Source organism: Grampus griseus, assembly GCF_964374135.1.
Source record: "Grampus griseus genome assembly, chromosome: 15".
Taxonomy (NCBI): Eukaryota; Metazoa; Chordata; class Mammalia; order Artiodactyla; family Delphinidae; genus Grampus; species Grampus griseus.
The window spans coordinates 38,043,718-38,069,484 of record NC_139009.1 but is presented as its reverse complement, the minus strand read 5'-3'; the positions used below and the strand labels follow the sequence as shown (position 1 = coordinate 38,069,484).

Here is a 25,767-nt window from a genome sequence, read left to right as displayed (position 1 = left end):
CAGAGGCAACCCCAAAGGCAGCTCTGTTGGCACCACGGGCCACCCAACAGCACAAGGAAATTTGGGCCAATGACCCTTGTCCCGTGGCAGTGAGGTCAAGCAGCCCTGTCAAAGGTGGGGCTCAAACTCAGGCCACCTGGTCTCCACGTGAATGGTGGCAAAAATACCCAGTGTTGACTTATCTTTTCACAGCTCTCGGCTCGTCCCCTAAAACTACCCCTTCAGGTCACAAGGGCCTGAATTATTATCCCCATTTGATAGAAGGGAAACTGAACCAGCAAGAGGAAGTAATCTCCAAGTGCCCCCCTAACTTGAAGGCCGGCAGGGCTGACTGCGTGTCTCAGACCTCTCCTGTCTGGTCCTACCCTCCAGGACTGGGGACAGGACCAGTCCCCGGAGGGTGGGTGGAGTTCACCTCATCAGAGGGCAACAGATGACAGAAACACTGTCTTCCTGTCTTTCCAGGGGCACCTGGAGAGAGGATAGGCTGGGTCACGCAGCCAGGATTGCTTCAGAAATCACATCTCTGGGAATTACATGACAGGAGCCAAAGCTTATGCAGGGCTGTCTCCCCCTACTGCTGAGGTGTCCGACGTGGAAAGGGTTCTGGGGAGAGGGGGCAGCAGGAGCTAAAGCTCTGTCCCAAGAAGAAAGCATGACCAGGGGCAGAGGCCAGTGAAGAGCAACGAAGCCTGCCCAGAGAGGGGCCAGGAAACCACTACCCCCCAGGATCTGTCCCTGGGAGAGGAGGGCGGGACGCCAACCACCACAAACACAGACGGCAGGGACGCAGCCACACCTGCCCACTCCTGGCTGAGGCTTTCAAGCTGTCACTTGCAGTGAGACAGTCTGCACCAAACATCCACAGTCCCGGCTCAGGCAAGTGGAGGGTAGAGAGTGAGGCAGTGTGTGGCCAGGGCTGGCGACCGTCCTGCCATTAAGGTCAGGTGACCTACCTCAAAGGAGAGGGTGGAGAGTGAGGCAGCCTGTGGCCTGGGCTAGGGACCCTCCTGCCATTAAGGTCAGGTGACCTACCTCAAAGGAGAGGGTGGAGAGTGAGGCAGCGTGTGGCCAGGGCTGGGGACCCTCCTGCCGTTAAGGTCAGGTGACCTACCTCAAAGGAGAGGGTGGAGAGAGTGAGGCAGTGTGTGGCCAGGGCTGGCGACCCTCCTGCCGTTAAGGTCAGGTGACCTACCTCCAAGGAGCCCCCTCTTGGGAGGGTTCTCAGGGAGTTGATGACTCCATCAGCCACTCCTGGGCTCCTTGCCTTCCCTAAGCATCTCTGCTCCTTTGGACGTCCCCTCTCGGCCAAGCCCATGGAGCCTTCTCTGAAAAACAGCGTCACCCGAGGGACAACTCCTCTGCTGATCTTGGGAAGGACCCTGCTTCCTTTCTCAGGTTTCCTCAGGGACAGGCAGGTAAAGTTCAGGTTTCCCCTTCTTACCTAGATTCTCTGCCAGTAAATTAAGTTCTGAGCAGCCAGGCTGAGTGAGTGGGGTTTCCGGCTACCTAGAGGGGAGGCTGAGACGGAGCTGGCAGAGACTGTCGGGACCTGCTCCTGGGATTTCACTGGGAATTTCCATTGGCAGAGAGCATGTCTTTCTCTTTCCACACCTGGCAGTCTCCCAAAGCCACCTGGCCATCCCTGAGCCTGGTGGAGGCGGCAGCCTGCAGGATCGGGGCTTGACGGCACAGACTCCTCAGGGACGCTGCTGTGCGCGCGGCGGGAACTCTTTGCTGACACAGCATTGCCAAAGACGTGTCTCTTTCCTGCCTGATCTGGGTGGAAAAGCCTGAGCTGAGCCCAGGGTGGAGCTGGAACCATGGAAACGTCCCCATCACATCCAGGGCCAGGAGGGCAGAAAGACAGGAAGAGCAGAGGATATGCTTCTGGGCCGAAGTTCATGTTCTTGGAAGCCTGAACCCTGGCTCCTGGAAACAACAACGCTCCCCTCCCAGAGGCTTTCTCCAGCCTGTCTCCAAATCTCCTGTCCCATGTACAAAGCCCCGGAGAGGCCACAAGGCCGGCCTCCTGGTGTTGGACCATCCTGCCCAAGAACTGCAGGGCAGAACCGGGCACCCACACAGCTCACTGAGTGCATCTCTGCCCTCCTCTCTCCGGAACTCGGAGCGCGGGACTCAGCCACTATATCAGAGGGCTCACTGAGGAGCCCAGAGCTCTTCCAGACCAGGCTATGGGTGGCCGTGCTCTCAGGGGAGGGCTGTGTCTCCTTCCCCTCGTACCTAGCAGAGGCCGATGTCCTCCAAGAGCCACAGTGGCAATAGCAAGGCCAGGATGTCCTCCCTGGGAACCTGCCTTGGCAACGACTCCAGTGGGGTGTGTTACCAGTTCCCCTCCATATTCCTTTTTCTGGGTAATTCTCCAAGGATGCACCAGCCTCACGCTGAGACGACTGCTGTGTCTCTCTTATTCGCTACTATTTTTAGATTTGTGAATCTAAGGGAGTCACATCAAATCTAAGGGATTTGTGAATCCCTTACATAAGTGCCAAGCTGACTTAGACCGATGGGGAGTGACTCCCATCATGCAGTACACCATGCTGAAAAAGATCCCAAGATCCCATCTGTGCTCAGTGGGAAAAAATGCTGTGACCGATAAGCGACGTCTGTCCCGGGCGAGGGACTGGACAGTGTGGCGTGTGGCGTGTTCTGTCTTTTCTGATATAGCACTGCAGACTTTCAGAAGCACTCTCACATGTGTCACCTCATTTGATTAGAACGACACTGGTCTAGTAACGATGAAGCTCGTTATTCATTTATAAAAGGAGACATCAGGAGCATGGCAGTTAAGTGTGTCTTTTCCTAAATCACCCAAGTGAATTAGGGCCAGAGCCGGGATTAGATTCCAGATGCCCTGAGTCTGAGGACTGTACAGGGAAGACACTTAGCTCAGGAAACACTGGAGTCCAATGAGCCAAAGTGTTCGCATGTCTTTGGGAAAACAGTGCTTAGTAAGTCTTCCCCAGGCTTGAAATTTGCTATTCTTTATGCATATGTGTGGGATGCTGGCAGGAACACAGAGTGTGGAAAGGGGATGGGCTGCCCACGCTGGAGCCGACTGCCCCTCTGGTTGCTTGTAACTTAACAGTGGGCAGTCCCTTCTCCGATTATATCAAATCAGCAAGGCACCCCAGGAAGAGAAAAGGGACCTTTTCAGAAACATCTGTAGGGAGCCACTCCGGACAACTTATTCAGTTACCATGGAAACCCACCCTTGCAAACTGCTTCAGTTTTAGGAAAATAGCTACAAACAATAATAAGCATAAATGAAAAATGGTACATGTTGCTTCAAAATTGTACTTGTTACTGGATTTGGTCGGGTTTTCGAGATCGAGACGGCAGGCTCATATCCACGAGCACAGGGAAAGGCAGCCATCTGCCTGCCTGCAGGCCTAACGACAGAGCCCACATCCCCCCTCGCAGATCCCTAATCAAGTTTCTGGATGTGACCTCCGGGGAGGCATTTATCAGAGGAGCTAATGTCTGAATTGTGGGAGGAAGGAGGATGTGCCTTGCAAAAAACAAACATTTGCTGAGCCGACAGGAAGGCAACACGGCGTCATGTGGAGGGAACCTAGACCAGGCCAAGCTGTTGCTACGTGGGCCTGAGCTAGAAATCCTTTAAGAGATCAGGCTGAGATGGGAATCTCCGTACTGGTCTGTTTTCAAGGACTCTCAGGGTTAGCAAGGACCTTATGAAGATGACCTGGTCCAGCTCCTCCCACATGTGATATTTACATTCTCTGGGCAACATCCTCACCAGTTGATTCATGAGTCTGTGCTTGGACTATGCCAAGAGTTAAGTCGTTTTTCCTGACACTGAGCTGACATCTAACTCCTCGTAGCTTCTACTCACGAACAAAGCGACCCCTTTTGTCAATGATAATCCTTCAGCCACCTGGAGCCATGCTCCTGATGCTTCTGTGTTCTCCATGGGGCAGACATCAGTGATACCCTCACGGCCATTCTCCTCAGAGAGCTCTCAAAGTGAGACATCTGAGGTGGAACCCAGACCCTGAGACTGGGAAAGACTGTGTTGCTGTGGGCTCCTAAATTATACTTCAGAAATCACTGTGCATATGCAGGCCTGTACACTTTCAATCACGACATTTATCCTAATACCTGCTCTCTGAAAGCAGATAAGGAAGGCGAGGAAAAACAGTCTTCCTTAGGGTATGCTATACCACCTGTTAGAAGTTTCCTGGACCAGAGAATCCCCATTACACAGGTGAGTAAAACTGAGGTTCCAAGAAGGGGCTGACTTGCCCGTGATCACCCAGGAAGAGAATGGCAAGGCCAGGACAAAAGCACCAGCATCCTGCTCCCAGCCTCTGAACCTTCCCACAGGAGAGTCACCGAGCCCTGGGCACCCAAGTCCTGGGCTCCGTGTCCTAGGATTAGGGGTTGCCGGCCCCTCTTAGCACCCCGAGGCCATTCTCAATGTGTGCTTGATTGAGTCAGGCCTGACATGACAGCCCACCCCAAAACATCGCCTGAATCCCACAAGGAGGCATGGAGCTCCTCTCAAAAGGGCAAGGCAGCCCCGTGATCAGGGAGGGCCTGGGGACCCCCGAAAAAACGCATTTTGGTATCTGCCTAGAGTCTCCAGGGCAGGGACCTGATGAGTAACAGTGAAAACCTCTGGGGCTAGATCGCCTGACAGAAACACAGCAAAAGGGAGTCACCAAGAATCAACCAATTCTCCTCATCCCCTTAGGCAGGCTCTGATTGAAGGGGGACGGCCTGTCTCTACAAGAACAGAGAACAGTCTCTGTTCTCCCAGCAGAGCAGGAAGGACAGCAGGGAACAGTGGCAGCAAGGCGCTGCAGGCAGTGGAGGCTGCGGGGTAGGGAGGGGGCCCCGAGGCCTCCGGAGCGGGTGTGGGGCTGACTCACCAGGCTATGCATGATGCGCACGCCGTCGGGGTTCACCGTGAGCGCCTCCTTGTACAGCTGCTTGGCCTCCTCCAGGCTGCCCTTCATCTCGGCCAGCCGGCCCCGCATGTAGAGCACCGAGTGTGATGTGGGGAAGAGGCCCGCGGCCTCCTGGATGCAGAAGCCTGCTTCCTTGAGGTGCTGCTGCTCCATGAACAGCTCGGCTGTGAAACGAGACGGGCAGGTGAGGCGGTGGGAAAAGTCAGAGGCAGCGGCCCCCTCCCGCATCCGACCATCAGCCCCCGGAGTTTAGGAACTGGTCTTGGGTGATGGAAACCACCCCACCGAGACCCAGCATGGGACTGGCTCGTTGTGGGGTGCGGCGGTAGCACCAGGCCGTGGTTTCTGAGCGCTCACTCTGTGTCAAGTTCATGCTCTGTGCTACACGCGGTCCGACTCCACCAACACTCACAAAACCCTATGTGAACAACGCACTTCTATTACCCACTTCAGGGAGGAGGATACGGGCACAGAGAAGGTGAGGAACTCGGTGAGGAACTCGCGTAAGGCCACAGGGAGAGTAAGCAGTGGAGCCAGGGTTTGCAGGGGGCTGTCTGACTTCAGAGCCTGGCAGTGGGGGCACGAGTGGGATCCCCTGCAGCTAAGCATTTGCTCGGGGGACTCTTCTGTCCCGTCACTTCACCTATTCATCACGTATCTGGGAACAGGGGGCGGGAGGCAGATGAGGTCGCTTTCCAAGGAGGGCTGCTGACTAAAGAGCTAATCCACCTGCGTGGTCAGGACGAGGACAGCCAAGTGATGCTACCACGGAGGGGTGGGAGGAAGGAGGCCCAGGGAGCGCCCGTGGAGGGCAGGGGTGGGGCTCACGCTGAGGAGCTACAAACCCGCCTGCACTTACTGAGAGCTGACCGTGGGCCAAGCAAGCATCTCCTCTCATTTAATCCTCAGGAGTCTGGGAGGGAGACTCTCCCGTGCCCCAGGCTGAGGGGGGGGGGGCTCACCCCAGTCCCTCGGTTGGAAGGGGCAGCTCCTGGCCTCCCTCCAAACTTGGGACTTTCTGTCGCATGGAGAGGAATCAGGGATGCACACGCCCTTCAACCAACAGGTGGGGAAGATCCGCCCCACAACCAGTTTGCCTTCTTCCCCCAGATCAGTAGAAAATAGGGCAGTTTCTCCAATTGCGGGCCCACCCACACAGACGCGCATTTCAAACCCACGCTGCACAGGTACACACCTACTGGAGGCACCCTCAGAAGCGCGGAGCACCGGAGGTGCCTCGCAGCCCACTCAGCCTTCGTCTCGTGGCAGCGCGGGCCCGGCTGCCCCGCACAGATGGGAGGGAGCACAGAAGGACAAGCAGAGCCGGGCTGGGGGCTTTGCCAAGAGCTGTTCCCAGCACAGCCCGAGAGCTGAGGTTACACGAGTTCAGATTAGGTCCAGGGGCTGGGGGCGGATAACAGACTCCCCAAAGAAAGCTCCCAGAAAAGGTGGAAGACCTGGGCCCAGGCAGCCCGTCTTCTGGTTCCAACAAGAAGCAGGAAGGAGGCCTAAGGCCTTGACTGCAGCACACAGCACAGGGGGCACTCAGCATGAATGTGGCCTAAGGTCCACTGTAATCAAAGTAGCTTGAATGCTGCAGAAGGCATTCTGAGCAGGGTACTCTTTCTCTTTTCTGGAGTAGAGAATTTGGGAGAATCAGAGAATTAATTAAACTCAGAGGAGCCAGGTTCCCATGATAAGGTGTGAGAGAAGCACAGGCTCTTGTCCTCAGAGATGGCCTGAACTGGAGATTCCCACGGTGAAAAGCTTGGAAGGCCAGGCCAGGAGGGGTGGGCTTTGAACCTGGGGCCCGGCAGGGAGGGCTGGCTATCTCAGCCTCGCTCTCCTCTGCTCTGCTGTTGTGTTCCCTTCCGGAGCTGCCGCCTGGGGCTCTCTGCCGGCTGCCTTCATACGTGGGTCCAATGTCCAGCTGCTGAGGACTGACCGTGTGCCTGGCCCTCCCATGAGAAGGAGAAAGAGGAGAGGGGCGGAAAGCAGAGCAGCTGAGCCACCAAGCCACTGGAGTGACCGAGGGCAGCGGAGTGACAAGTGCCATCGCTGAGTGTTCTGGGCGCTCGGACGGGGTCAGGCTAGCTGTGCTGGTGTGGTCAGGGAAGTCTTCCTGGTGGAGGCGGCATCTGAGCCAGGGCCTGAAGGCACAGGGACACTTGGACTGGCAGAGAGGAGAAGGGAGGCTGTGCTGACGTGGAGGGCTGGGACCCCCTGCGGCAGGACTTCTCAGGGTCACAGAGGAGAAGGGAGAAGCAGAAGGAAGTGTGTGGTGTGAGTGCTGGGCGTGGGGAGGCCTGTCCTGCACCAGCCCCTGGGGCTGCTTCCTCCATCGCCAGGAGCTGAGCTCAGAGGCCAGCTCGCCACTCCCTTGGACCTTGTCCCAGCTGACCCTCCCCAGGCCTGGCCCACCTGCCCACCTGGTCCTGGCCCGCCTCATTAAGCTGTTTACAACTTGCTGCCCTGTCTCCTGAGCCCCATCTCTGGAGGCTGGCCCCGATCCCTCCCTTGGGAACTCTTCACAGTGCCTTCACATCAACAGATTTCAATTATAGGGACCTCCACCTTCTTTCTTCCTCGGGGCCCTGGGCCTTGTCCTGGGCCCACACCAGAGAACATACCCTGAAAAATAGGTAGGACTGCTTTGCTCCGATGAACATTACCAGTTAGGCAGGAAACCAGATGACACGGAACAGAGCCAGAGAAGTGAGGGCTCCTGGCCGCTTTACGGATAGCCCCTGGCAGGCCCAGCCTCCAGGGCAGGGTCCCTGACCTACACACAGGCCCACAGGTCTGGGGGCTGCAATGCACCCCTTTTTCCTAGCCTCAGCGTCCCTGGGCAGTTGGTGCTCCCCAGACAGCCGGCCTCGGCTGCAGCAGGAGCCGCGTGGCACGGTGCCCACCCACTGCCCGATCCTCTACGTCCCAGTCCTGGCTGCCAGGGCCCCGAGGTGCCCACACCCATCCCGGCCTCCCCTGGCCAGGGCTGGATGAGCAACCACTGTTACTGGGTTTCCCTTGAATTCTCATAGTCGAGGTCACCCCTCCAGCAAACAGGGGCCCTGCTGCCCGCTCCGTGTCAGAGGCCCCTCTCTGATCCCCTTGGTTCCTTCTCTCTCCCCCTCCCTTCCGATTTTCACTTCTCTCGTCTCCCTCTCTGCCCGCTCCTGACCTCCTCTCCTGTCTGTCTGTCTGTCTCGGCTTTTCTTCTTCCTTCCATCCTCTCCACCCACCCTCCTCTGTGCTTTCTCTCAGCAGGCCCCAAATGGAAAACATCTGTTCCCTGGAGCTTTGCAACAGTCCCTTTTATGATGTTTTTCTGAGGCATCCTGATCTAACCCTGCACCCAGCGCTGGCTGCAGTCTTCCTGCCCGTCTTGCCAGTGCCGAGCCCTCTTTGCAGGAAGGAAGGCCTCGCTCGCTGCTGCTGAGCTGAGAAGCAGGGTGAGGGAGGGCCCAGGGCCCCACTTAAGGCCTGTAGGGGCCTCGCCAGGGGAGATGCGCTTCCTAGAGGCCCTCCGTGAGGCCCCAGAAAGGAAGGGGGACCACCCGAGCTAAAAGGGCAGGGGCCCCCAGGGCAGGAGAGAAGGTTAGACCCTAAAAAGAATACACCTTGAGCCCCAGGAGGGGTCCCCCAAACTGTCCCCTAAAGGAAATAAGCAGTTCCCCATGGAGCAAACCCTCAGGACATATGGATGCCCAGAAAAAAGGAGAAGGAAGGGTGGGGGAGGAGGAATGAGAGAGAAGAGCAGGGGGCCGGAAGGGAGAAAGGCCGGGAGAGTAACACAGAGAACGCAAAGGTCTGAAGGGATTTTTCGGGTTGGTCTGAGACCCTCCATCCCTGGGATGCAGCGAGGGGCACCGTCTTCCTCAGGCCACACAGATTTCAGGGCTGCACGGGCCTGGGCTCCCGACTTCCTGCTCCGGGAGCGCTCTCCTCACGGACTCAGGAGGAGGGGCTGACGGGCAGAGAGGAGGAGAGAAGGGCAGGCAGGAGCAAAGGAAAAGAGGCCATGGGAAGCGGGCACAGAAGGCCGGAGGGAGAAGGGCAGGGAGCTGGGAAAGAATGGAGCGTGGAGGAAGATAAGGGAAGAATGAGGAGGAAAGAAGGAAACAAGAATTAAGAGAAGACTGTCGGACCAAGGGTCAGACGTAGCTTCCGTCTCAACTGTATCTTTATAATAAATACGCTCTTAGACACAGCCCTGACTGCCCTACCCCAGGTCCCCAGTCTGCCCGGCCGACAGCAGGGGTAGCTTCCACCTTCGGGGCCACCTAAAGAGCCAGGGCAGCCCAGACAGTGTGGATCTGCCATTTGGGAGCTGGGACTCCGGCTAACTTCTGACCCAGGGAAAGCCAACAGCCGCCTGTGAGCCCCTGGACCTCCAGGGCAGGGGAACTCTCCCGACACCTATTTCCCTCTCTCTAGCACGTTGTTAGCTCCCAGAGACATGAGCTGCAGTGAGAGAGAAAGGTGGGCCATCCTGCCCTTCTGGAAGGCATCTCTTGACACTCAGGAGCCTGGAGCATCTATGGGGCCGGGTGCCTCTCCCATTTTCACACGAACCCACTGGCAAAGAGGCAACATTTTTGAAACTCATCTCTCGGGCGGAAACCCTCCGTGAGGCTTCTCACATCAGACTGGAATGGGAAAGAGGCTTGCAGAGGGAGGGGAGGAGAATGACAGTTGGGAGATGAAGGATATAACGTTAACCAACCTAAGACTGGGTTAATGACGGAACTTACTGCCAAAACAGACTGGGATGCAATTTATCTTGAACCAGACTAAGGCCTTGTTTGTTATCCCTCTGGATTTTTCAAAGTTCCTCTTCCTACTTCAGATGTAACAAGCTGACGGTGGAGCACAGCCCCATATCCCTAGCATCCTAAGGGAGCCTGATGTGCTAACTGGGGCAATATTTGCATTATTAACATGCTTCCCGGTCTAGTCTTTCTGTGAATCCTGGTCCAACTTTTCCCCCCAGATTTAGAGCCTGTGGAGGGGAGAGCGGGGGCGTCCTGCATACTAATGTGTCCATATGTGAAATCCATGCAGCGGGGAACCTCAGATCCTCAATCAACAAGCACATTCTAACTCTGACTTGCAAAATCCGCAGGTCCCAGGAAGGGAATATCTACTTTGCCTCCTCTCCATCTGCCCTCGGGGCTATCGGCGCCACCCCCTTGCTGGAGACGGGGCAGATAGGAGGGTAATCAGTAAGAGGTGAGGAGCTTCACTCCTGGGTCAAGGGAGCGTGTTGGCCTCGTGCATTTTTAGGATTCCACTTATCCTACCGCCTTCTTCTTTCTTTTGCTGCTGCCACTTTATCTCATTCAGGTACATCTCCGGCCTTGATTCTCTCTTTTTTCACTCTAATCCACCTCTCACCCCACTGTGGGATTAAATTTTCTATCACTTCAGCGAGTCACTCCTCAGCATCCCTTAGCCAAACATCAAGGAACCTCACCGCTGGGGGTACCACGCTGCCTCTGCCTCTGCCGTCATTACAGCGGACAGGAAGAAGCCCAGGACCATCTACCGAGCACCTCCTATGTGCTAACTGCTTGACACACACTAGCTCATTTTAGATCAGGACAGGCAGTAAGTGAGCCGTGCAACTCTGAAGCCGCCGGCCTCCCCAGTACTAACAGACCCTCAAACTCCATGGTGGCAACAGTGCCCACCAGCTGTCAAGAGAGATTGTCACCCGAATGGCAACCCTAGGGTTACCAGCCCTCTGCCTTCGACGAACTTGACCACCAGGCCTCGCTTTCTTGGGGCCAGCACATCTCATCTCTGCTCTAGCTCTCCCATGAGTTCTCGGGGGTTTGAGTTCTAACTAGTTTTCCTCAGGACACAGCTCCCCGAACTTGGGCCGCCAGGGCAGACCCGGAGGAGCCAGAGGGGGCCCTGGTGGCCCGCAGGCAGGGGGCTGGGTGTCACTGGGGCTGGGGACACTCACCAGCCTGGAGCCAGATCTGTTCCAGCGTGGTCCACAGCTGCATGGGGCCCTGCTTCAGAACCGAGCTGGGCACGGTCAGCTCCGACATGGCCTCCTCCAACCGGGAGGCTGCGATGGACGATGCCCGCCGAGAACCTGCAGAGCAAGGTGGGAGGGGCTGAGCCACAGAGTCCGAGTGCCCCACCGCAGGCCCCAGGACAGAGGCTGCGCAGCCCCTCGGGACCGACAGGGCACGCCGTGTCAGGGCAGGGCAGCCTGGCCCAGCAGCCGCTAAACAGCGCACAGACCCACTAGGAGGGGCCCACCTCCTACCCTCACCCAGGCCGGAGAGAGGAGCTTTCTGAGGGGCAATCAGGCGGTGAGCCCACTTCTAGGAGTTAATCACTAGGGAAGAACACCATGAATGTCGGCAACTGCGGGCATTCTACCACTGCCTGGGATACCGAAGACAGAAATTGCCTGACTGTCTGCCAACTGGGATTGATTAAAAATAAGTGAGAGTATAATCATACAAGACTATGCAGTCATTAAAATAACTATGCATAAATATGGGTATCGATGCAGAAAGAGGCTGACGTTATAGAGTTTGGTAAAAAGAAGCAGATTGCAAAAGAGTATGATCACATTTTTACAAACAAGAAAATATGGCCATGTTTCCGCAAGTCTGAAAGGCCATTTATTAAGGTCTGAGTGATGAACTGACGGACGACTTTTCCTTTCTTCCTTTTACATTTTTACTTCCTGTTTTCACAAGTGCCTATTATTTCTTGATAGAAAGGTCCCCTTGGTGGCTGGGCTGTGAAGGATCCTTGGGTAGCAGCTCAGGCCAGACCCTGTGCCCTCTGGAGAACTTCTCCATGTGGCAGTTCAGAGTGACATGGGTCCCTGTCCAGGATATGTAAGCCGTTGACATTTACAATTCACGTGCAGGTGAAATGCGAGCACTTTTTTCCCTCTCTCTCAGAGGCAGTAGAGGTTCCAATAAACTCAGGAGACCTCAGGGCAAACCACAGATGATTTCAGTTTATAAGGCGGGTGTATACAGAGTCCTAATAACCTTGTCCAGGATCCTTCCCTCTCTAACTGCAAGGGAGCTACACTCTCCGTCACCACTGCTTCCTTGGCGTCCGCAGCTCCACGTCCAGCCCAGCAATCCTCAGACCTGCCTCTCAAGTCAGGTGCTGGGCGTGGCTTTGGAAATCAGCTCCATCACTTGACAACGAAGGCACAACTTGGTTCACCGCCACAGGAGTGGAAAAGATGAGCAATGCCACCAAACACAGCTCCCTGATGCTTCCATTCCCGTGACTAATTCTGCTTGTGTTTTAGGAAGGTGTTTGCTTTAATCAGGTCCTGGGTTAAAACATGTTAAGTTTGCAGATCCCGAACTTGTTTGAATGTCACAAGTCGTGGACGTCAGGATGAGTTTTTCCAGGAAACAAGTCAGCTTTGGGTCTGCAGTTGTAACCAGAAGCTCAGCCCTTCCTTTCTACTCGATGGATCTATGGTGGACATTATCACGGCAGACCTTGGCCTGGAGCTTTCCTAAGGGGACACGGTTTCCGTGCTCCACGGCGCCCTCTCCACCCCAGTCTCCCCCACTCTCTTCACTCCCCACACAGGGGGTGGGGTCCTTCGCTCGCCTACGCCAGCTGCCCACTTCCTGCCCCAGGGCCAGCAGCCATCCGGCCAAGATGGGCCCTAAAGAGGCCCGAGGTAGCACAGGCCCCTTAGCACAGCGGCTGGCAGGAGGTGGGGTGGGTTTGACCAGGCGGGCAGATGCTCAGGCTGGGAGAGGGAGCTGCGGGCTCACGTGGACGGCTGCCCACAGGGCACATTCTTACCGGAGTCTGCGTCGTGGGTATCGGGCAGAGTCAAGTGCATGCCACTCTGCTTCTTCAGCGTGAGGCCCTCGGCGAGGCTGCCATCCTTCTCCAGGCCTCTGGAAGGTAAGGGAGGGCCAGGCCCCGGTGAGGCGGAGGGGGCTGGCATGCAGAATGAGGGGAGCCTTATGCCAGGCAGGCTCTGGGGCTGAAGACTTCAGGCCCGAGAACAGAGCCAAAGACCACTAGGAAGGATGGAGACAACCAGAGCAGCAGGCCAGATCGGAGCTCAGGCTTGGGATGCTAGAATGTGGCTCACCCCAGATGCTAAACCGACATGTTAGTCCTGATCACACACACGCACAGGGTGCCCGCTGTGTGCCTGTGGGGCTGTCAGCCTCTTCGCTATTCCCTAACGCTGCCACATCTTGCTTCCAAAGCTACATGCTTACTCATGCCGCTGCCACCAAGCATGTTCTCGCCATTCTTCTCGGTCCACTCAAACCCTGCATTGTTTAGAACCCAGCCCGAGGGCCAACATCCATCCAGAGGCCTCCTGTGGCTCCCCTGCCCTCACGCTGCCTTCCCTCTCTGCTCTCCATCAGCGTGGATCCCAGCACCACGTATGCCGAGGATGAGAACCTCTCCCATCCATCTATTCCCTCTTCTACTTTTCGTTACCCTCTCAACGTCTAGCAGAGAGCCACAGGCACTGTGGACCGGCTTCCAAGGGAAGCCTGGTTTTGCAGCTCCCTACCTTCCAGGGAAGGAAGGCCCAGATGCCGCTCCCTGCCTCAGGTTCCCCCTCCCCGGGGCTGCCAGGGTGGCCCCGGAAGAGCCAGAGGGGGCCCGAGGGTGGGAGATAAACAAGCCCCGCCAATTCCCCAGGTCCCTGCAGCTCCCACAGGGCTAGGGAGGCTCCTCTTTTCTCAAGAGTGGGGATGCGGGGGGACCACCAGCTCAGAAAGGCAGCACAACTGCCTGTGCCCATCCTGGAGCACACACAGCCCCCAGGCAGCCCCTGCCCCCTGCTGGGGGGGGCAGTCTGTGGCCTTGAACCTGCTGGTTGGGGAAGCTTAGAGGACTGAGGCGGAAAGGGCAGGAGAGGAGAAGGCAGGCCCAGCTGGGGGCCAGAGGCCTCCTCCCTTCAGAGGGGCACCAAGACGATGGTCCCACAAATAACGCCAGAGCCGGGGTATCCTTGCCATCCTAACTCCGGTTCACGTTGAACTTGGTTCTTTGGGTGCACAGCCATCTTTGTGGGCATTAGAGGAAACCATCCACAGAAACACAGTTGGTCGGGCTGGTTCCCACCTCTCACACCCACTTCTCATTCCCGGGAGGCACCTGAGTGCAGGGCAAAAGAGCCAGGGACACTGGGGGAAAGCCACGGGGCTGCCCTCCGTAGCTATGTGAGCCTCGCCAAAGCTGCTTAACCTTTCTAGATCTTAGCCCTCTCTTCTTGAGATGATCACAGTTATTTTGTGCAGTTAATGAGCATGAGAATGTCCACCTCATGAGGTCGTTGTGAGGACTAAATGAGAACGTGGGCAGGTGCCCAGCCTGTGCTGGCCTGGAGCGGATGCACAGACACAGCTCCTCGTCCTGAAGCGGGCTCTCCTAGGGCTCCAGAAACAGCTCATCTTGGGGACCTCTTGCCTCCTGGTCCTAGGCCCCTACCCTGAAGAACCTGACAGCCAGATGGAAGGAGACAGTCCAAGTTGAGCGTTTAACAAAGACCCAGATGGAGAGAGGGCTGTGCTGGGCCATCAGAGGCCGGGCACTGGAGCCTCCTGGCGCCAGGCAGAGCAGAGGAAGGCGGCCAGGGAGCAGAGCGGAGGTGGAGCCGGCAGGGTGGGGCGGGGCAGGCCAGACCTTCAGGCTGTGGATTCTGGCCTTGATCCTTGATTGCCCGAGCCCACATTTTACAAGCCCTAGTTTCTGCTCTGTGGCTCCAGGTTCAGAAAGAATGCTTCCTCTTCTTGGGCAAGCCAGGAGGGGACTGGATCCAATCCTTTGGTCCCAACAATTTGCCTGCAGGTAGCTGGCCGGGCTGAGCTCTGCTCCACCCTGGGTTGGTGGGGCCAGGGGCCGTTTGCCGGGGAGTTCCCCAGAGATGAGGCTGCGGGTGGTGACTTGAAAAGACCCCAAGGCAAACCCGACCGCCCCATCCTGGAGAGCACCTGACAGCTTCACAGCTCTGCTGCTCCCGCAGTGGGGGCCCAGGCTAAGCCCTACACGCTGGAGATGAGGCTGCAGCTCAGAGGGGCCCCATCATGATCGCCTGGATGAGCAGGCAACTGGCCACCTGGCTAAGAGGCGCTCTCTGCCAGCTCTGGTGACAGCTCCTCTCTGCAAGGGGAGCCAGGCTGTGCACCTGTGGGACCTGTCACAGCCAGTGAGTGGCAGAGCGAGGGGCATCCAAATGTGGGCCCCCCTCACACCAGAGTCTGGCCCTCACCCTCACAGCACCCAGCTGCCAGGTGGTTCCCCATGTCCTTTCTGAAAAGTCCCTCACTCCAGAGCTGCCTGCTGGCAGCTTCCACCCACCGGTCCTGTTGGGCCCTGGAATCTCCCAAGCCCAAAGGCCTGCAGAGAGAGGGCCGACCCTACCCTGCCCAAGGATATTATTCCATCAGATTATCCTGAGGCCTCCTCTGTAAATTGCACCTTTAGAGATATTCCTCTGGGGATTCTAAGAGGCTGCTGGGCTGCCAGGGTCCCTGTGAAAATACATATACCTACCAGAGTGGGGTCCCTTGAGGAGATGACACAGCCAGACAAGGGGAGGAGGTGGTACCAGGGACCCGGAAGGGGCAGTGCACCGCCCCACTTGGAAATGAGGCCCATTTCTGCTTTGGGCTGTATTGGCTGAGCCCAGGTGTCCCAGCAGGTCTGAGCAAAGACTTTCTGCAGATTCAGCCTGGACAAGAGTGCCCTGCTCTGGCCCAGGAGAATCCCAGAGCTTGGGCTGGGAACTGGAGAAGGAGATGGGATGTGTGGGGACAGTGGGTGAGTGGGGAGGAGTGGGGGGCCCTTTTAGAACTCAGCTTCCTCCTCCCCTCCTCTCCCAGCTTCCAAATGGAACCAGGAAAGAAGTGACAGGCTCCATAGGCTGGGGCTCCGGAGAGCCAGGTTCCAGCTCCACCGCTACCATTTACAGGAGCGGCTCTGGCATGTTATATAAGGTCTCTGAGTCCCAGTTTACCCCCTGGGGTGAGGTAACATCTGACAGTGGATAAGATAAAAGCAGCTGATGGGGGAGATGCTTAATAATGATTTCTCTTCCCTCTTACCCCTCTGAACTTTAGTTTCCTAAACAGCCTCTTTCTGTCCTTCATCGAGGATTGTCAAAAGGTTAAAATTAGAGCAGGGATGTAAAAGGCCCCAGAAGCAGCAAGTCCCATTCCCTCATTCAAACATCCTCACCACCTCCACCCACCAGGCATCATGGGCACTCAGCTGTGTGCTGTTGCCTTGGCAACCACCGCCTCCCAACTCCATCTGGAGGGACCCACCACTCACCCCAGCTGGGAGAAGCTGTACAGGGTCTGCCACAGCCGCAGCATCTGTCTGCAGGTCACAAGGGCTTCCTCTGGGCCTTTCAGTATCTGCTCCAGCTTCACCTTGGTGAACATCAGGCTGTGGGGAGACAGCACGGCAGTGAGAATGTCTGAGGGGGCCCCCTTCCCCTGGCTTTCCTCCCAGGGTGGAACCCCGAGGGATTCTGCCCACCTCCCCAGCCCTTAGAAGGTACAGTGCCCACAAGAACAATGGCCTCAGCTGTATCCCTGGACCACGTGTTCTCTCTGTGCCTCAGTTTCTCCATCCTCTCTGCCAAAGCGCAGAGCACTCTTCTGCATTCACCAGTGTCCCTGTCGCTCACGCTTGTCCCGATGGTGTACTAGCCCGGCCAGCCTCTGAAGCACTGTCCAGGGTGGTTACGGCCTTGCTTTCTCTGCCCCTCCTCTCCCTCCACACCCTCGGCTCCGCAGCATCCTCACTGAACACGTGCCTATCTTTTTACTTATATGGCCCACCAGGCCCACGACGGGGCTTTATATAAGAGACAGACCAGAAGCAAACTTCGACTCAAGGAATGAGGCTGAGCAAGGGGCTGGTGAAAAGGTCACAGAAGGGCACAGGGCTCTGCTTTCCGCCTCGCCAGCAGGCAACATCTCCTAATTGAATGCAAACTGTATCCTGACCCTGTACACCTGAGGAGGGTCAGGTTGTACTCTGTGGAAGGATGCTTCCCTGGATAGCCCCAAATTGCCAGCCCTCCTTATACGTTCAATAGGATGAAAGTGACGTGAAGTCTTATTCCGTCACCGCTGAGAATCTCTCTCAACCGCCAACCCTGAAGTCCTCTGGGGTAAAAGCAGTGGGGATGTGGCCCTGAGAGGGCCTGGGAAGAGAGAGAAAGTGCTGGCCCACCGGGAGGCAGGACGCAGGGCTGGCTGGCTGCCTCCCTCTGCCCAGGACACAGACAGACCGGCAGAACACTGGCTCAGCAGGACCAGGATGGGGCCTGGATGCCCTGTGGTGCCAAGCGATAGATCTTTAACTGCTGGGGAGCCTGGGGTCCTGGGGAGGGTCAAGGCAGTGGCTGTCTACCCACACATACGGAAGTACTGCCATCTTTTTACCACGGGTACTGCCAGCCACACTGACGCGCACCAGCCTGCGGAGAACCTGGCCGAGCCACTGAGGCCCAAACAAGGCTGCGACTCCTGGTTCTCTGTGGGTGGTGAGCAGTGACGCCCTTCCGTTCACGGCACTGCTTTTGGGCAGACCCGAGTGTCAGGCCCTGAATCTGACTGCTGCCTGGTGGTGCTGCCGGCCCACCTGAGGGTGGCACACGGGCCCTTGCGGATCACAGAAGCCGAGTCCTGCGTTGGAGACAGGGTGCGCCCCCGTGACCGAGGCTGCAGCAGAGAGCAGGCCCCACACTGGGAGGCCAGGCCTCCAACTGGGGGCTTCTCCCTCTGACCTTCCCCCTCAGTCAGGGCCCTGGCCTCCCCTGCTTGCACTGAGTCCTGGGCCTCCAGCCTCACAAAGGACTTGGATGGCTTCACTCCATTCCTTTCTTCTCACACCTTGTTTTTCTCAGATTGTGACTTGTTGGCAGAGAATTAAAAGGGTGGAATTTGCCCCTTTTCGGTGGAGAGGGTTTGGGTTCTGGGCAAGTATTATTTTTCTTCCTCACTTTCCCTCAAAAATCCATGTCCCTCTCTGCCCCTGCTCACAGGGTTGTCCCCACCACCACATGGCATCTCCTCTCCTTTTTCATCCCTTCCCCCATGCTCAACTGTAAATCCCACCTCCCCCAGGAAGCCCTCCCAGATTCTCAGGATGCCCTGCACCCTCCTTAGAACATTTACTAACGAATCGCCCGGCAGGCCTACGAGGTCCAGAGGGCAGAAAGTGTGTTCCCCGCAGTGCAGACTGCACGGGCCTGGTGAGGAACGTGGTCTCAGTACTCCTGTGGGAGCTGCTGGGGACCCTGGTCTTGCCATCCCCACTCCCCTCTCCCGGACTCTCAAAAGGTCCGATACTCCACAAGTATTAGGAGCCTCTGCTTTAGGAACGTGAAATAGAAGACATAATTTCTGCCTTCAAGGTGACAATCAGTGCTAAAAATGACAAATTGCCCAGAGAATCCAGGGCTGTATTTTTGAATCAGACTCAGTGCAAGGAAAGAACAGATGAGGGGTCTTGCCGGGGCTGGTGTTTGATGAAGAGGAGGGTAGGGTGAGATACAGTTGGGAGCTGGGGGAGGGAAGAGAAGCATGGGGGAGGAGGAGGGCCTGCGGCTGGAACAGGTGTTGGTGCGAGTGAAAGCTCCTCCCCCTGGAGGGTCGGGTCACCCAGGCTTTGTCCACTCCAAGGCTGCACCTCCCCTGGGCAGGGCCACTGGGAGCCGTCCCTGGGCAGACCAGCCCTGCAGCATTCCCCTGCTCCCAAATCCCGCCAGACAGGCCTCCTCTGCAGCTCGGCCCTCTCCGCCCCGTCCCTTCCCCCTACTGCTGCCTGCGCCCCTGAGAGCCAGCGGGAGTCCGTGGCAGACGTGGCCACACTGTGTGCCCGGAACAGAAGCGGCTGAATGCTGAGCTGGCATTACAGTGACTTCTACCAACGCAGACCCTGACATTCCATTAGCATGAGTGACCCAGAGCGGAATTTCTCAACCCAACCACATCCTTTCTGGGCTGGGGCAAGCACTCCGACAGTCACACTCCGGTTGGCTCCCTCACTCCCAGATCCTGGGAGCCTCCAGATTAGCTCCTGAGATTTCCTTGGCCTCGCAGTTCCGCGCTGCCAGAACCGTCCTCCTCAGCAAGGGGCCCTGCCCCGACTGTCCGTGCCAGCTTCCATTCCTGCCACCTCTCCCCGTGACCTTGGGTACCTGTGGGCTGCTCACAGGGTATAAGCGGCTCCCTGCCGTGCAGGACAGGCTTTGTTTCACACTGTCGCCCCTGCTGGGGCTCACCCTTCCTCTCTGACATCTGGCCAACTCCTAACCAGATGTCACCCTCTGACCTTCTGTGCGTCCCCATGGGGGCTGCACCCCGCCCCAACCCCCACGGCCTTTACGACATCATAGGGACTTAGTCATCCACACACAGCGGCCACGCCTCTAAGTCACCACTGAACTCTTTCCGCCTGGCAACGGGGATCAGCAAACAACCCCACTCCTTGCCACTCTTCTGAGACAACCAAACCACTGGTCTTGCTGGAGCACAGGTCTCCCTCTCTATCCCATCTGCCGGGACGGGTGGCCCAGTTCTTCACACAACGGTACGAGGAGGCTGGCAGTGCGCTAGATGCCACTGTGGCTGCTGGGGTCCACACCAACAGGCCAAAGCCTCATCAGAGCACCGTGCTTCGTGGATGGGGCCGTGTGGAGGCCGCTGCAGTGAGGGCTGGGGAACAGAGGGGCAAGCCCGGGCTCCCCGCCCCCTGCAAACGGCCCAGCCCCTGGCATACCTGTTTTATATGCTGAATGAGTCTAAAATGTCATCGGAAGAAAGGATTCTGAGACTTAAGAAAACCCCACAATTTTAATCCAACGGTTCCAGTCCTCCTCCAAGAAGCGTGGCCACCCCTGCCCTTCTCTGAACGCTCAGGACAATCTTCAGTTAGCACTTAATTACTCTCTCTCATATATATATCTGTGTGTGTGTGTGTGTACACACACTTTTTTCTTTTTTGCCACATAGGTTTATGCTTTTAACAATGAAGATAAACTCATATCAAGCATTGAAAAATTCAAATACTCTAGAAACAGTCTGCAGCCAGTCCTGCCTATAGATGGCAAAACTACCATTTATCTCGTCCCGTGTCCTGCCGCATGTCCCCACCTGGATGACGACTGCCTGCAGGACAGAACCCTGCCTCCCTCTATGTCAGTGCCCTCCTTGCCTCCCCAGTGCCTGGCACAGAGCTGAGCACATGGTGTCCGCTTAGCTTAACACTATGAAAATGCGTGTTGTTACAACCCTCCAGCCACGCTCTGCGTCTTGCAACCCATGTTGAATCAGAGCCGGCTTGTGACAGCCCCACGTCCCGCTGCTGGCTCCTGGCTAGGAGGCAGGTGAGGAATCTGCTCACTGATGTCTCAGAACTGCAGAGAGGGCTGGACTCACGCAGCCCACAAGCAAAGTGCTGGCTGATTCCACTTTAAGCTGTCCAGAAGCAAAGTTTCCCGGGGCCTGGGGAGGAACAGGGAGTTCTGGACATGACATGAAAGCGTCTGGCTCCATGTGACTGGGGGTCTTCATCCCAGAGGACAGTCACCCAGGCAGAGCCAACAGCACAACTGAGGAGAGTCTCTGAGACAGGAAGGCTGGGGTATTGGAATCTTGCAGTCCTCCAACGACCTGACAAAAGCCATTCCGGAAGAGGAATGGCCACATTGCTGTCCTAACCCTGCACTGTAACGTCACTCGGTAGACAGACACTGGCCCAGGAGTGAGAAACCCGAGCCAAAGTCCCAGCTTTGCTGCTACCCAGCTGGGCATGTCACAGGTTCCAAACCTGTGAAATAGGAGTGGAGTCTCTTGCCCTGTCTGCCCCAGGGACTCCTGCAGGATGAACTGTGATGACCCAGAAGCAGCAGCTGAGAAACCTACAGCTGTACTAAGTCCTTAAGCACAGGCCTGCCCAAGGCTCAGGGAAGGGATTCCTTTAAAAATGCAGGCCTAGCAGACCCCCAAAAGCAGTGTCCAGGCCAGGTGTCTCTGAAGGCTCTCAGAAAACCCCAGAGCTTCATGGCCTGTTCAGCAAGGCAGGTGGCACCTTTGGCTCCAGGTGGTTCCTGGGACCAAAGATGGGCATGAGAAAGGAAGAGGATCAGAGGGGAGGGACAGAGCCACAGCCAACCCGGTCGGGGTGAACGAACCTCGGCCGTGGCCTTGTCTTGCAAGCACCTTCCTGTTTTTTAAGCTGCAGAATAAACACTGAGGTCTTTTAAGGCCGAACGCCTTTGCAGCGCCGCCATTGCATCTGAAGGCAGATGTGAAAGATGAGAGTTCTCTCTGGGGAAGGCGAAGGAGCAAGCGTCAGTGTAAACGCCATGCCCTCTGTCCCGCTGCAGGGGTGAGGCTGCTGGGCTGTGGGGAGGAGAGTCCCGGGTCCTGGCACTCTGCGCACTCCAAAGGCTGAGGCATGTGCACCCTGTTCCTAGCAAGGAGGCCCAGTGTAGCCGTGGGCCCACCCTCTAAGAGCGCACGCCCTCCCTCACGGCCACTGGAGCCTTGGCAGCCCACGCCGGCCACCTTCCGAGTCACCTATATGGGTCAGCACCTGGGGCCAAAGACAGGTGCCCATCACACCTGAACAGAGCCAGCCCCTGCTGAACCGTGAACGATCTCAGCCCTGCAGTCAGTCAGTCTGTCTGTCTGCATCTGGGCCAGCCCTCCTCCAGTGGGGGAAGAGAGACACCAGCGAGGTCAGCGTCTCTGGGTGTCGCCACAGGTCACTGGCTTTGCCAAACTTCGTGAGAGCTCTGGCCAAGGGCTGATGATGGAGGTTCCCAGGGGAAAGCTCGGGTGGGCCTAGCACCCGCCTCCTCTCTCTCCTCCCAGGCCCTGCCTGGCTTGAACTCCTGGGCCGGGATCAGCCTGCTAATTATTTGTCAAAAGGATTAAGACTTGGAGCTATTCCCATTTGAGGCTAAGACAAATCATTTCTTTCCACTGCTGTGAAGAGGAACCATCTCAGGGTGGGCCTCCTCAGAACTGGGTGAGCATGAGCCTTTCCAAAACCTTTTTTTTAAAAAAAGAATTAGTTTGTAAACGGGGGATATTTTTGTGACAGCAGCTCTGGCTAAGCCAGCACTGTCCTGGGGTCAGAGGTCATCTCATCCATCCCCCTCACCCAGGGCCTCCACCCATCTTCCCCGGCGTTCCCTCCCTGCTGCTCACCCCAGCACCCCACTCTCGGTGGCAGGGGGATGCTGGCAGAGCAGAGCTGGCTGCAGGGAGGGACATGGGCTGTGTGGGAGGCACGCACAACGGGCCCACGTTTTTACTTCCATGTTCCTTGAAAGAAGTTCCCTATAAAATTTACTCAGCATGTGCAGTAAACACTTGAACACGATACCTGCTGTGTACCTGAGGGAAGCACCTCTGGCCCCTGACTCACTCCCCAGCAAACAGGAGGAGGTCGTGCTGAAACACGGCCTTTGGCATCAGGCAATGCAGGTACACCCAGGTCCCGCTGCTTCCTAGCAGGTGCCTTCACCTCTCTGAGCTCTACCGGATGTTGGTCAAATAGGGACGGTAACGGCACCACCAAGCAGGGCTGTTGGGAGGACTAAGGGCAACAGAAACTGTCAAGGCAGCCAGCCCCGGTGCACAGCCACCCCTCAAGAAAGGTCAGCCCTCATCCTGAGACCGCTCCATCATTACCGGTCTTTTCTACCAGACCCTACGCTCGGGGCAGAACCACGTCTTTCTTATCTCCGTCTCCCCAGTGCCTCACCTAATGTCACTCAACAAATCTTTGTTGGATAACAGAAGAAGAAAGCTGAGTCACAAGGACTCACGGAGGCCTGGAAAGCTGTGGGGTCCCCATGACCAGGAACCAAAGCTGCAGAGCCTCCTGCAGAAGCTCTCTCCTCTGGTCCCACTGCCCCATGTGCGTTCCGGGGCCCTGGTTTCTGGCTCCTGGCCCTCTGTCGTGGAGGAGAGGGTGGCGGCAAGCATGGTGAATGCACAAAAGGGGTATTATCTCTTTAAAGGACGGTAATTAGTAATTCCAGCTGATGGCTGTGCTGCATTGTTTTAATGAAGAGTTCTACTTTTATAGAAAACACATAATTGAGTGGAAAAAGCAGGCTATTCTCTGAGTCAGGCGGCCACGCCTCTGGAAAGTCTAAGTCCTCAGCCAGGAGGCCAGAGCCTGCATGCAGCGTGGGCTTCTACAGGAAGTGGGTCTTGTCCCGGAAAACGGGGCCCAAGTCTGATGACCCAAGTTCAAATCCCAGCTGCCCTTCTTGTAGCCACGTACCCTCTGGCCAGTCATTTCAACTTCTCAGAGCTTCAGTTTCTTGTCCGTAAAATGGGAATGACGGTATCACTACACCCTGGGGGCTGTTATGAGGAAACAATGCACATAAAAGGCCTCGCACTCCATAAACGCTTCAGGCCACTATGACCTGTCATTACTACTTACCTAGCCCCTATTATGTACAGCTGCTCACTTACGCCCTCTGTGCCTCTGTTTCCTCATCTGGAAAGTGGGAGTAACAACAGTTCCTACACCTCCCACAGCTGCTGAGGGGATGAGATGAGTTAACGCACGGAAAGTGCTTAGAGCAGTGCCTGGCACAGAGCAAGCACCGGGTGTGTGTTATTCTGTTATTATTGAAGCACTTGGGGTTCAAGCGTACCAGGGCTGTTCAGTCAATCAGCTGCCTCGGGTTCTAGTCCCTGCTTTGCCACTCATCAGCTTTCTGACCTTGAGAGACCCCCTAACTCTCCCGTTAGCGTCTTTACCTTTAGAGCAGGAGGGTTGTAAAGACCAAGTAAACAAATCAAACCAAAGCAACGACCAAACAGGGTTAAGGGGTATGAGAGTGCTCTGAGGGCTGTAAGCGCCAACATCCCCATGTGTTCCCTTCCCTCCTTCCAGAACAACGAACAAAACAACTCCTACGGTCTACCCGTCGGGGGGTCTAGTGGTGTGCTGGGTGTCCAGCTGTGGGTTCCCTACAGGGAGGAAGGGGAGGCAGAGGACAGGCCATAATCTCTGCCCCAAAGGTGCTTCCACACTCGGGGAAGCTCAAGAAACACATCCAAGGCCATTACGAAACGAAACAGAAGAAGAGAATCAGACACTCAGTTGAGTGGTTCAGCTCTGAGTACAGGAGCTTCAAGGCAAAGTGGAGCCCAAGGGGAGTCTCTGAGGATGGGCAGAATTTAGAAGCAAGGCGAGGTAAGGTACTCCTTGGGGCTGGACTGGCAGGGACAGGTCTGAAGGCCTGGAGGTGGGGCTCAGGGAGAAGGGGAGGGGCAGCCCGTATATGAGTAGGAACCAGCCGCTCCCTCGCCTCCAAGGGCTGTCATCACCTGGCTCTCACCCTGGCCAGGGAAGTGCTGAAGGACACAGGTCTCAGGCTCCTCTAAATGCCATGCCTCTGGGAGAGACTCCACCAGGGCAATTAACTGGCTAAGCTCACACACTTGCTCGTTGAGGATATTATTTTAAAGCTCTAACAGGAGGGACCTCCCTAAAAGGGAGAGGGCCGCAGTCAGGCCCGTCTTTATTACCTTCCCATAGACTAATCCCTAACTTGCAAGGGACACTTATGGCAGCTTTTCTTAGACCTAAAAAAACAGTCATTTTTCCTTGGCTCTGGAGGATGACACTGACTCATGTCCCCCAGCCTTTTAAGGTTCACACTGATCCTCTACCTCTTAATGAATTCATTCAATGTGATCCGACGTTTAAAACCGACAGCCCATAAGCTTCCACATCCAGGAGTTAGCGCCTTGTTGCTTCAGAAGCTCTGGCCCACCCGCAGAACAGCCGCCTGCGCCCACGGCATCCCCGGCCTTATCTGTGCTGACCGATGGCTGACCCAGCTTCCCTCAGCTGCAGGTCACCTCCAGGTACCTCCAGGTGACTCTCCAAACACAAATTCTTGACCTTGAAAGATATGAGCACAAACCACACAGAGCCATTCCATAACCACCTTGGGGTGGAAGAACTTCCGGAAAGCACGTCCTCAGACGGAACAGAAGTTGGCTCCCAGCCAGGTATAAGACACCACGAAGCAAACACCTTGGTCTTGGTCTATAATCTCTGCCCAGTGAGCAGACCTGGGGACCTGAAGACCACCCACTGCAGAGGGGAGGCCAGCCCCACTTCATGGGCACGAATTCACCTCCTGAGCCCTCTCCCAGGGGCAGAAAGGCTGGGCCACTCTTGCTTGAAAGCCAAGGGCCCCAGGCCACGGTGCCTGCCACCAGAAAATGTTCATAGGCGTGAGGATCAGGGAGCAAAGAGCTCAAATGGCTTTAAAACAAAGAATTCCTTCTGGAGAAACCTGCAAATATCTGTCTTCCTTCCTTTCCTTATTCTTCCCCAAACAAAGTGACCTAGATCATCTACCCTCCTAGTTGGAGGGTCAGCTGAAGACTCTCTGACCGCAGCGTCACGTGGAGTGAGGTTTCAGGAGGGCCCCAAAGGACCACCAGCAAAGGGAAACGCTGAATGTCAGACCAGCTTCGCCGATGAGGAACTGACCTTTGGGGAAGAGTGTGCCGGTGCCAGTGATTATGCCTGGTTTAACACTTCCCTCCACCACATGGCCTGCAAGTTTACCCCATGGCTCCTGTCCTCATCAGGGGATGTGGCAGCCAAAAATGTTTCATGAACCTGGCAAAGTGATAAACTATGTTTGTGCTAATACCTTTGATTCCAGCCCCCTCACTGGAGTGCTGGTATTTTAAGCGTCCCTTTGATCTACTCCAAGTCCCTAGTAAGAACCGTCCAATAAACACGCTGG

The 25,767-nt window shown here is 56.4% G+C and overlaps 1 protein-coding gene across 2 annotated transcripts in view; it reads right to left on the bottom strand.

Moving 5' to 3' along the window:
- Positions 1-25,767, bottom strand: part of TTC7A (tetratricopeptide repeat domain 7A) — a gene marked incomplete at its 5' end in the record, with an annotated part of 122,181 nt that overhangs the window by 9,290 nt on the left and 87,124 nt on the right. For both annotated transcript variants that reach the window (XM_082672000.1, XM_082672001.1), the window contains 4 exons: positions 4,917-5,119; positions 10,927-11,061; positions 12,771-12,868; positions 16,275-16,391. In XM_082672000.1, the coding sequence (XP_082528126.1) occupies positions 4,917-5,119; positions 10,927-11,061; positions 12,771-12,868; positions 16,275-16,391 (553 nt within the window). The remainder of the gene's footprint in view (positions 1-4,916; positions 5,120-10,926; positions 11,062-12,770; positions 12,869-16,274; positions 16,392-25,767) is intronic.